General features: G+C 37.7%; 1 protein-coding gene across 1 annotated transcript in view; it reads right to left on the reverse strand.

The window, feature by feature from the left end:
* MAP3K7CL (MAP3K7 C-terminal like) overlaps window positions 1–7665 on the reverse strand; it is a 30789-nt gene extending 23124 nt beyond the window's left edge. The window contains exons 1-3 of the mRNA XM_026847502.1: window positions 7297–7665; window positions 5007–5150; window positions 4385–4493 (exon numbers count right to left, since the gene is read on the reverse strand). Of these exons, the coding sequence (XP_026703303.1) occupies window positions 4385–4454 (70 nt within the window). The 5' untranslated portion in view covers window positions 4455–4493; window positions 5007–5150; window positions 7297–7665. The remainder of the gene's footprint in view (window positions 1–4384; window positions 4494–5006; window positions 5151–7296) is intronic.
* Window positions 7666–12599: the final 4934 nt, after the last annotated feature.

The following is a 12599-nucleotide window of genomic DNA, read 5'->3' on the forward strand; positions in this document are numbered from 1 at the left end:
GGATTTTAAAAAGATAGACAGAAATAGAATACAAATATTTAAATGTGTTGAAAGCACATTAAGGTTGCTAAATCAAGCATTCAAATTTAGGAAATGTCAATCACAGTTCTGCTTCCTTGAGTAACTAAGTTATGATCCAGTCTTTAATTATACAGTCAGGTACTATTTTTTTCTCCTACATGCGTGGGCAAGTGTATTCAGATCTCTTCCTCCTAAATTAAAGAATTAAATTGATAACATAGGTAGGCCGTTATCCTGTAAGTGGATCAGCTCCTACACATGGAAAGTGCAACTCAACTGCAAGCACTGCAACTCGCAGTGGTACAACACTGGCAATCTGTGTATCAGGGTCCAGTTTTGGCCCTAGGAGGGCAGCGAGATCCAGCAGCTCCAGCCCTGGTTACTGGCAGACAAGCATAGACTCATCGAATTCATCTTGGAAGGCTGTGTGGCTAAGTGACTGCGACTTGGCACTGCTGCATGAAGCTCCCGGGCTTCTATTCACAGCCCTGCCTGACATGACCTTACGCAACCTCGCAGTTACCTCACTTGTGAAATAGCGGGGAATGGTCACTGCCTGACCCAGGAATAGGCTATGAAGCCTTGCTCAATAATAAGAGTTGTGGACCTCCCAAAAATAGAAACAGCCCATAACAGAAGAGATAAGAGCAAAACCCTCCTATTCCATATACTGTCTCCTAAGTCTAAAGCATCCTCTTGTGCCATTATCCCTTTGAGGGTATCTCACCTAAGTTCCTGTCTAATTTCCCGAAGATCAAGCCACTTATTTGTAGATTGGGTGTAGATTTAGGGAACTAGCTTTGCAACTTTTAGCCATATGTTTTAGCAATCCCCACTGGTTTTCAGCCAATACATTATCTGCTGGAAAGCCTCTGTTGCTATTACAACCAAAATGAGGATGGAGTAGGGATTTGAAGGTTGCTATTGAAGAAGTAACCATGGCAAAACAGTCTTGAATGATCAACTACAAAAGCAAAAAAATCTTCACAGTCACTAGGATAACAAAGGCATAAAGAAGAGTAAAATAAGTAATTTGCTATGCTTGCAAAAATATGACACTCTTCCACTGTTAGTTTCATTAGAAGACGTATGTTTTGCATCTGTTACCAGTGATTTTTTTGGAGACTGCTATCACAGGTAGACTAATTTCAAATAAAAGATATTACTAATAAGTTCAAAGCCAGTCATTTATCACCACATGTTACTAGCAGAACTTTTCAGTTAGATTCAAGCTTTTATTCTATGAGGGAAGGTGAAGAGATATTTACATATAAACCTTCCCTTAGACCTATTAGACCAAACAAATCCACTTTTCTAAATTTAATAAAGTTCATGTTATAATTATTGTATTTTAATATGCTCAGTAAATAAGGGTTAGAGATATAAGTTAGGACATGTTGAATTTAATTGGTTTAATTAAATTCATGTTGATAAACTACAATGAGTTTTCTGTTTGGGAACACTTATTTACATTTTGGAACACCGTATTCAGTTTAACTTCCATTAGTTTCCAAGTGATATAAAAGAGGCTGAAATAATGTGTTCAAATTCAGTAATTTGAAACAGTACCTTAAGTCAAACTGGTGCAATACGGTGTGCAGACACACACTGGGAAACCTATGTTTGATGCCAGCTTAGTGAACTTGAGTAAAAGAGCCAAACATAGATATCTATATATACAGGAATAAGAGATACACAATAAAACTGTCTTCTTATATAGCACCTGCTGATGGGCTGCTCCTGAGACTTTTAAGGAACTGGTCAGCCTACTTTCACATCAAAAATACTGCACAAAGCTGGCCAGGATTTCAGTCATCAGGTCTTAACTTATAATGCAATTAAATTATTTCTTCTACACTCAGGTTAAGCTAGCTTCAGTTTTGTAGGTCAGTTAACACAAAATAATCTCTTCTCAGGAGTTGCGAGCAGTTTCTCCTTTCACTGGTCCTCACACCCAGTGCTTGGTTACAATCCTAGCCAGTGAGATAATCACCACTCAGAAGAAACATTCCATTTCCCCTTTTTATATCTAGTTGTGCAGCTAGTTCCTCCTAGTAAGCAGTTATACAGCTCCCGGAAGGAGAATGAAGACTTTCTTGGTGAAATCTGTCACTACTGTGACTTTCAAGTGAGGTAAAATTTAAGGAAAAGCTGAAGTCAGACAGATTGCCTTATCACTTAGCCATGGTGAAGAACTTTTTGCATATACCCTAGGAGTACATGAGCCTCACCTGATGCTTTACTATCACACTTACAGCAGGTAACTCCTGTTTGAACTGAAAACAAATGATCTTTCTCAAGGAGAAAAAAAGATTTAAAAAATACAAAAAAGTAAGGAGGAAAAAAAAAAAGTAACCAAGTATGGAATACCTAAAGGTCTATCTGTTAAATGTTTTTCAGTGTCATCTTTAAAAAAAGGAAAAAAAAAAAGTGTTAAATACTTATTTGTACTCTCCAGATTGAACTATGGTTTGCCGTGAATTTTCAAAACTGATACAGGTTTATTTCCTTTGCCTTCTTTAAATATATCACATATAATAGACATGATCAGGCTTACCACTAAGAGCAAGAGCAGAACTCTTGTGATGTGGTAGAACAGTATGCTGGTTTAGACCTCCTGGTAGCCCCCAAGGGGATGTGATGCAGAGGAGAACATGACAGTCACTTTATTGGTTGCTATTTAGTTTTCTTAGTACTCACAAAGATTCTGGATTGCATACTGCAGAAACACTTGCATATATACAAGGACTCAAAATATAAACAAGGACTCAAAATTATGGAGAAGTTTAACAAGATGTAGCAGAAAAAGATTACCTTTCTGTAACTGAGTTTATTCCTCTAAACGTTAAGAGAGAGGTTGGGATTTCTAGCAGGATAGAGAAGTAAAAAATAAAACATGATGCAATGTTAAGGAAGCTAGGCTTCCTGCCTTTCATGTCCTCTTCTCCCAAGCTATTCACAACCTTGTCATTTCCTACTGCCGTCTCTTGTCACAAACCACTCTACCCTCTTTGATTTTCCCATGGTCTCAGCTTTCCCTGACTTGTTTTCAGTGTCTCATATACACGTTCTTTTTCCATTATTTGTGAGAGCGCTCCTCTTTCTTTTACATCTCTCTTCAAGACCTATCTTTGCCATAATTCCTGTAAGAATTTTACCATGTTACTATCTCATGAGAGATGAGAACGAGTCCTTATTACTTTCTGTAATAAAAATGTAATTACCAGATTATTTTAATTTATGAAAAAAGGGCACATAGCTAACCACATGTTCTTTATATCCCTTGTTCCAATCTTTCTGTGTCACTCATCTTTATGAGCTGAAAATTATGTGCAATAATATATGAAGAAGTTTGTTTAGAAATTCCCTTGCTTAGTGAATGAGATTCTGTTTCAGGCTTGTAGCTGCAAATTAATTATTATACAACAATTAGCTAGGAAAGCTAATGCATAATCTAAAACACTTTTAAAATGAGAAAATTATATTCAAGCTGAGAGTCTATTCATACAAAGCTCAGGAAGTGGCCTCGCACGTTATCCTACAATGCATACCTTCCCATAAAGCACTCATCAGCAGTGGGTTTCAGTTGTCGTTATCAGAGGTCCTTATATTTCATGCCATAAACACATCTCAACCCTGACTTCAGACACTCACCTTTAGCAGCAGCACAGCCAACTTTTTTTGGGATGCTTCCCAGATTCCGATTTACTTTATTTCGTTCTGACTTTTACTGTTTGGCAACAGCTCTCTAGACCTTAATAATATTTAAGGTGCAAACTAATAATATTAGTGTACGCCAAAGGCCGAAGTGTCCATGCATATACAGAGTATGTTTGGGGAAATTAAGGCTTATTCAGCACTAGCTGACAGGATAAATGTCAGTGAAATTTCTGCTGCTTTCTCAGGGAATATGTCATGTGTGGCATCTGTTTCCTGAAACCTGTCACCAATCTGGACACGTGCAGCACTTTCCAACTTTACTGCTGAAGGAAAAGTCTCTTCCTGCTCTAGCCTCATCCTCAGTACAAAATGTCCTTTTACTTTTCTCGTTTTAAAATTCCTTAAAATCAGACATACTGCATATGCAGGTAAATGCAATAGTTAATTACAGTCCTAAGTATATTCCAGAAACCACTGAAACAAAGCTAATATCTAAACTGTCAGTCTAGTGGTTTTAGTCTAATGAAATTGTTAATGGAAACATTAAAAGTTATCAGACAGGAAAACTGATCACATGCTATCACTCAGGAAAAAAACCCACCCATAACATTGGACTTCATTTGATATTGTAAACACTGGCAAGAACATGTAAAATTTAAAAGCAATAATTTAATTGTGGTTTACTCCATAAATTAAACTGTACCTGGGGAGTCATTCAGGCTGAAGGCAATTCGTACTGGTTTATCAGCAGGTACCCTGGCGGTGGTGATCATGTGGGCACTTGAGTCAATGCTTTTACTTGTTTGTTCCAGCTGCAACAGTACAAACAATATATTTATTACAGAGCATGTGACACCATTCAACAAATGAGTTTTAATGCTTTTCATGCATTCACAGCTACCTTTCTCATTCTAGCTAAGCAACGTTTAGAATCAAAGTCAAGGGAGCGCCATTTCACTTTCCCATTTAAAAAGGATTTAAGTGAAATTCAGCATAGAGACTGCCTTTCTTTTGCTATTTACAGATTACAAAGAATGATGGCAAAGGAAGCTTCCCCTCTCCTCACCTGCTTGCTCCCCGCCATTGCCCCTTCAGCAAGCCTTGACTCGTGGCAATGCTGCCTGGTTCTGAAGGTGAAGAAGGAAGAAGGGGTGGGGAGATGAGAGTAACATGACCCCAAGCCTGCCATGTGATTGGAAATGTGCACACCACTCCACAGGGTGTCAATGAGGAGGCATCCTCCTACCTTCCACCCATACTCCCCCAGTCAAACTGTGCCTGATAGTCACACACTCAATGGTCAGTAAGTTACTGGATCTCCAAACCTTGGTGGTGATTCTTCAGTAGAACTCCGTGCAGGTGTAGGGGTCTGTCTGCATGGGTTTGACTCCCAGATCGGGACCTTATTCGATCCTTGGACTTTCTTCTGAGACCACCAACTCCAAAATGTGGTTTACTGAGATGAAACCCTGTCCATTAAGAAAACTGCTGGTTCATTTCAAGCAGAGCACTAAAGAATTGTAGAGCAATAAAAGAACCAGCTACTACTGATCTGTAATGGTATAATTAAAGCATCTCTGAACATTCAAAAGTTGTACTAGGAGCTCTACAATGTATATTTAACATTCTGAATGAAGAGGGTTTTTTAAACTCTATTAAACAGCTGAATGCAAACTTAACCTCCTTGTATACCTAACACCAGTCTGATAAAATTCACAGATATTAATCTTCTGATTAGCTCCATGTGTGGAGAACATGAAGTCAGTGGGACTTCATGCACGTAAAAGATCTGCCCATAAAGAAATTATTTTAGAACTGAAGACTATGCTATCCAGAGTGCATTGCATCCATACCAAGTACGTGGACAACTATGAGAGGAGCTTTTCAATTACCATAAAAACTCCTCAGTCAATTAGAAACCAAATTATTTGGGAAAATACAACGAATTTTCTGAAAGTTGTACCACATGTGAGTAGACAACACAGCATTTAGCTAGAGAAAACAAAAGTCAATTTCCTAAGCCAATAGCCTTGCAGTTTTTTAGTAAAGTAGCTGTTGTATTGCATGGAAATCCAGCAACTTATTCTAATTTACACTTAATTATTTGGCAGTCTCAGAAAGTCAATAGAACAGAACAATGTTTCAGGATTACAATCTTCATTGGTGATGTACAACCGAAACAAACACTTCCCTGACACTACTGCCTTGCAATCAGTGGAAGAGTATAAAATTTGCATTTGGTACATTAATTTTAGCATTTCTTTTTTATTTGCTTTGTCTGTCTTAATATTTAGCTAGCAGAGTGATATGCTTACTCTGTAGTTATGCTACACAAGAAACTACTATTTGAAGAGCATAACCTTTTCTTAAAATAACAACAAATATTCTGAAATCATTACTTTGAATAAATCTCACATGGAGCTGAGAGTGCCTTTTTCTACTAATACATGAAGAATATCAGGGATCATTCCTTCTTCCCCATTACTAGTAAACAAGACAAACAAAAAATGAAGTGATACCTATTGGGCAGAGACAAAGAAAAGTCAACTAAACTACCACAGTGTATGTTTTTTGGACTCAGGAAAAGATCCCTGGAGTCAACTGAAATATTCTGTTTTGACATGCATTGCACTAGACTAAATTAATTTTATCTTCTGAGCACCATTGATCTCTTTTTTTCCCCAGACCCTCATTGTATAAGAAACATGTGAGACATCTCATTGTTTTTTAAAAAATAACAAAACTACTAATCCAAAACTTTTTATCATATTTCCCTTTCATACCTCCCAATATAAGGTACAGGAAAAAAAAAAAGAGATTTTTAGTGATAAACACATCCTTGAAACAAGGCTGTTCATCACTGCCTGTTGGTGGTACACATTCCCCTGACACCTGCTTACTACCTCAAGTGGTCTTCCACATAAGAGAATACTTAACATTTTGTATAATAGCCCAAGAAACTAAAATTAAGCATTCTGCTAGAGGTTTTAAAGTTGCTATAACAATATTGCTAGGAGTAAATCTGTTGTTTTATTCCAGTCATGTACTCTGTGGTCTGCGACGTCTTTAAATTACCTCTTTTAACCACCTACTATGTAAGGGCAAAGATCAATACCCCTTCAATAAACAATGGTGAATTCTAGCATAACACAGAAGAGTGTTTTCATTTTATTCCAATCCACAAAAAAAAAAGCTCATCTTCATACCCAACAATTATCCTGCTATCCAATTTTTTTTTTTTATCTTGCATTTATGTCCTCACTCCCTTTTTGTGCGGAATCTTCAAGCTCTTCATCACAAAAAGCAATCAAAGGGAACAGAGAGGGATGGAAGCAGCCTGTGTGCAAACGAGGTGATATAGGAAACATGCAGACCAACTGCCCCCGATTCCCCACCTGCTTTCTCCATGTATGAAGAACAGTATCTCTGTAGACAGAGATGAGGGTGAGTGGGCAACGTGGAATTTAATGAGATTTAATGAGCAGCTCCCTTCTTCATGACTATTGCCTATAGAACTGGCTGCTGTTTCTCCATAAAAAAATCTGCAGCAGAACTCAGATTAAGTGCTGTTATAGCTCTATCAATTTAGTTCAGTTTTCACACCTGTTGCCTTACCTCACTTAGCGGAGTGTCTGCACTTGTATAATCCAGGGCCAGCCACTGCCTTGGCTTGTCGTTGCCTTTATGGAGTAAAGCTTCAATAAAAGAAAAGGCTGCACCTGCTGCATAGCAACAAACTGACACAGTCTGAGAAGCTGAGACAGCTGTCAGGACAACATGCTGCTACCTGCACTTCCCATAGGCTTTGCTGTCCCAAAAGATCACCCTTTTCTGCTTTTCTCCACAATTCCTCCTTTCCTTCCTCTCCTTGCCAGTGACGAGGGATTATGATGCTGTCATGCTTCAGGGAGGAAAAAATCCTTCTGTCACAGGCATTATTAAGCAGCAAACTGTGGCGAGCCCAAGATTTTTAATTCATTAGTCCTGGCAAACCTAAAATACAAACAGACTTGCTTCATAGGACAGGAATGTTTTCAGCATGACCCAATCAGTGTCTGTGTCTATTCCAGCAAACTGGCAAAGATAGCATGACTCCAGTCAGCAAAAATGTCTGCAGCTCCAATCAGCTTGGGCTTACACTGCCAACTTGGACTGGCTACAAGCGAACTATCAAATGATAGCAGCGACTATCAAAGCTAACAACAAGGGATGGGCTTGGCGTGTTAGGCTAGGTTCATGTTGGCTTTGGTCAAGCTGGGCTTGTCTAATAGCAGACAATAGTCCTGCACTTCTGAGGAGGCAACAGGCAAATTTCAGAATGCATACACTGTGAAAGCAGATGTATTTATAGATGAGCTGGTGATGGCAGTGATAGCTGAAGCTGACTAAATCAGATATTTGACTGAACTCAGAGAATTTCCTAGTGAGATCTCAGATAGCTTTTGTCAGTTTTGAAACCACAGGCAAGCAGTTAATAGATAAATCTTGAAGTATCACAAGAGAGATTAATCTCTTCAGCTTAAACTTCTATTTTCTGTAGCTGTGTCATGCACATGTATTGCCTACATGACTTCTTTGCTATCACAGTCATTAGAACAAACAGAAATGGAGAACAATTACGGAATGATTATACAGAATATCTTTATTGCTCTGTGCTTGAAAAAAAGGGTTCTTCTTTCATATTTCAAAATGTATTTTGAAGGTATATTTTTTATTTTGAAATTCAAAATAGAAAAGGTTTATCTAACCCAGATCTCCTGTATAGGCACATTGCTAGATTCTCTTGGCTCAGCTGAGACAGAGAGAGTTGCAGGTCAAATAGAGACATGATGGTCTGAAGTCAAATTTTCATCCTTTCTCACCCTCTCACCTTCTGGCCCTAGCCCAGGATTGATTTAATCAGTGCAAATCTCAGGAAGCCAGCAGTTGCCCTTGTGGCCTCAAAAGACCTTTTTCATACTTTGAAATGACTAAACTGCAAAGATATTCTACCCACACTGCCTTTCCCCAGCAATGACCTGGGAGGGTATCAGACAGCTACACCATTAGTTAGGTATCTGATGAGGATGTCTTTTTAACTGCAGTGTGATTTCAAAGCAGACTACGGGCTCTGGCCCAAAGAGTTAGTGAAAAGTGGGACTGTGCTTCTGATTACGCTGACCATTTTCTTTTCTCTTGATGTGGTTCTGAAAAGAAGGAAGGTTCCTCCCTCTATGTCTCCTTTGGAAGGGAAGGGAGAGACTTTTGTCTCTGATCACAACCATTATTGCAAATAACATTCTCCAGCTCAATACCATCAGCACTTGATGTTGATCTCCAAGTCCAATTACTGTGAAAGTATTTGTTTGAAGATATAGAAAATCCTGGCTCCAGTGAAGTCACTAAAAATATTCTACTTCAGTTTCCATGGAGTCAGGGTTTCCCCAGATTGTAAGATCCTCTTCTGCTTTGTATGGACAGATGGTATTTAGATGGTATGAATGCCTTCATTACATGCTATTACAGTAAAGCTTAAAAAAGGCTCTCTACGTAAAATCTTAAGACATGTGAAATCTTCAGTAGCCATGACAGCAAGGGTCTTGGACAGAAATGATGTCTGAATAGCCCAGGGATGGTTTTTCCAGATGGCTCAGACACTCCACATTTCCAGACTGACACTTCAGTGGTACTCAGTTTAAATAGAATGTGCTTTTTCAAATTGAGTTATTAATCATTTTATGTTTTGTATCCATTGTATCCATGTTTTTTAAATCCCAGTGTTTCTAGTTAAATCTGTATTATTATACACACTTTACACAAGAAAGTGAAATCACCTTAATATACACACTCCTAAGGGGGATGCTGCTTCTGAAAGCTGTAAATCATGTTCTAAGATACCAAAAATGCACAAACCAAAGACCCCTGATTTGCATTTAAATATCAGTTCTGTACTTTACACAATGATTAGTTACCTGAAAGTACTACTTTGTGGAAGGTAGCTTATCTCCGAAACTTAAGAATATGATAGCATTCTGTATACAGAACATTAAATTTCAAGCATCAGGATGAATGGTTTGACTGTAACGGGTTTATCATCTGTTTTGTACTAGGGCTATAGCGCTAAAACTCCCAACAATATGGATTTAAACAGCACATTTTAAAAGGTTCTCTACATTACTTCAATGAATTAGAGAAGATCTCAATTTTAAACAATGGAAATTTAGGTCCAAGGTGCTTCACTTCCATGACATGCTCAAATTAATAGTCAGAGGCATTGTTAATTTTGGGTAGAGATAAAACCCACTTCCTTCTCCACTAAATAGGTGACTAAAATCTATGCATCTAAGAAAATTACTCTTCCATTTATTGCAACGCAAAAAATACTTCTTTATAATAGGCTGCACATACACCTTACAGTCCTCTCTGTGAAACTTAAAGAATACTGATAACTCCAGGTTTTTTGTGCAACCTGCCCTGTTTCCTTTCCAGCATACTGATAGTCATCAGATGCTTGGTACCCAAGCAAAATTCTTCCAATCCTGTATCATATTATGAAACTGTTGATATGCTAGAAGAGGATATAATGTTTTTTTCATCAAAAACACCTTAAAGGAACATACTCTAAATTAGAAACACTGAGACTTACTGATATTCAGTAGTAGAAACATGCAAGTTTGTAACAATTTTTAAGATGAAGTATCAGTTATTCTACAGATGTAAAAAAAGTCAATATCTGCTATCTAATAAAACACCTGTTGCCTTCCCTTTTTTAGCTGTGCTACTTTCAATTCATCTCAGTTTCCCAGTATAAGTAGTATTTTAGTAGTATATGACCTCATTCATGCTAAAATGGTGTTTCACAGATTGTCAGTCGCTATTTAAAAATACACTTTAAATATTCTAGCATAAAAAAAAAAAAAAAAAAAAAAAAAAAAAAAAAAAAAAAGCTTTACCTAAAACCACACACAGAGCAAAAATCTTCATTTTATAGATTCCTCTGAGTACAAACAGCATCCCATTTTTTACAATTTCTGCTGAACTTATTTCTTGCAGCAAAATTTGTTAAAAACCCCACTGTCAGAGAGATTTGGTCCCCTTTACTGACACTTGAGCTAATCAGTGTGAAGGTGCTCTACACTATGGAGAATTGATTTTGACAGCATAAACATTGGTGCGTCACATCCTTTAACTCCACATTACCTGTAGAATTTCCAGTACCACTTGGATTGCATGGTTCAGAATTCACCAAATATTAAAAGCTAGATGGTATATTCCATTTGTCTGCCACAGGAATTAAATAAGTGCCCTCACATCAGCTGCAAAAATAGAATTTCTTTGTTGACTAGATATCTTCTTGCAATCCATAAGGATAACTATTTTAAGTCTGCATGGAACTGGGTAGACAAGTGTCTTTTACTCCAGCAACCATTATCCTAGGTGAGATCAGATCATCCAATATGATGTGATCAAATTAGAGTTTTCCTAGACAGAAATCTAGAAATGGAGAAGAATACTTCTTTCTTGTCTTTTGGATATTGGAAAGGTATAGATCAAATATACATTATTTAGTCTTGTCGCACCTCACCCACGACATAGCATCCCAAGTTCTGACAACTGGAGTAGCCAATAGAGCATTTCATTCCTGTTCTTAGATACTACCTCCAGTCTCCTTGCCTAGGTAGTATTTTAACATGGGTAAAATAATGTACTATCCCACAATCTCTACACTCATAAATGGCTGAACCCTATCAGATTAAATTAAGTCATTAAAAACAGTATGGAATTCACATAGAGCACTGACTTAAAAACCAGCACATAAACTTTATAATTAAGGGCAAATTGATATTCAATAGCAGAATTCACTTATATAGGATTATACAGATCTAATGAAGGAGGTTATTGCACATAAATTAAAAAATTGGCTCAGTCAAGGTAATGTGGATTTACAGGAGCTGTCTCAACAATTTTTACACCTGCCTTAAGACCATCTGGAAATAACCACATCTTGAATCGTTTGAAAACCTGACTGGTGAAAAATGTCATCGCTTCCACAGCAAACTCTAGACAGAAACTGTGGGAAGCTGATTCCACTGAGAAGAAGAAAACTGAATCCTTTGAGATATGATGCTTCCAAAGATCCTTGCATATCTCTTGCATGGAAAATAAGATGAAAGCTGAAGTTAGAAATATTACTGGAAAAGCTTCACTATTGTCAGAAATCAACAGCTGCAAACTTATATGCTTCACTCACATCAGCAGAGAGATGGAAATAACCTTTAGAAACTAATTATGGGAAGAATGATGGTGGGTCATCTCAAAAGGGAATGAAGAAGGAGGATATGGATAGATAGTGTGCAACAATTCACTGAGAGATCAGCAGACAAATGTTCAGAGCTAGCAGTGGCTAGCACTGGCTAACTGGAAACACCAGCACTTTCTTGCAAGCACTTAAACACAAATAATTAATTTTGCTTACGAATTGTGCCAATAAACCACATTCAACTGTCCTAGGATAGAAAGACAATTTTCTCATATCTGTGTAAAAGCAGAGTAATCACTCAATTTCAACTGGACTTATCATTCTTTAAGGGAATGCTTAGCTTACCTTACTTAACTTACCTGAAGAGGATACTACAAGACATCACAGCCTCACTTGCTGATGATGGCTGAGGTCATCATGATCTCATGGATACACGCACAAGAACTTCAAGTCAACACACTCTTTCATGAAGCTGTGCTGCTCTAAGGAAGAAATCAGCATCCAGAAGAATGTGACAAAATCCCCAGCAGCAGCTGGTAATCTGCTCATACTTGAAACCTCACTGTTGATTCAGTGCCAAAACTACCTTAGTTAATAGTGCCAGCTGCAAACATAGAGGAGAAGTTGAGAAACAATAAATGCTACATTATTTATTAGCAAAAATTTTCATCAGTAAATG

Source organism: Athene cunicularia (assembly GCF_003259725.1).
Source record: "Athene cunicularia isolate RWA chromosome 1 unlocalized genomic scaffold, athCun1 chr1_part1, whole genome shotgun sequence".
NCBI lineage: Eukaryota > Metazoa > Chordata > Aves > Strigiformes > Strigidae > Athene > Athene cunicularia.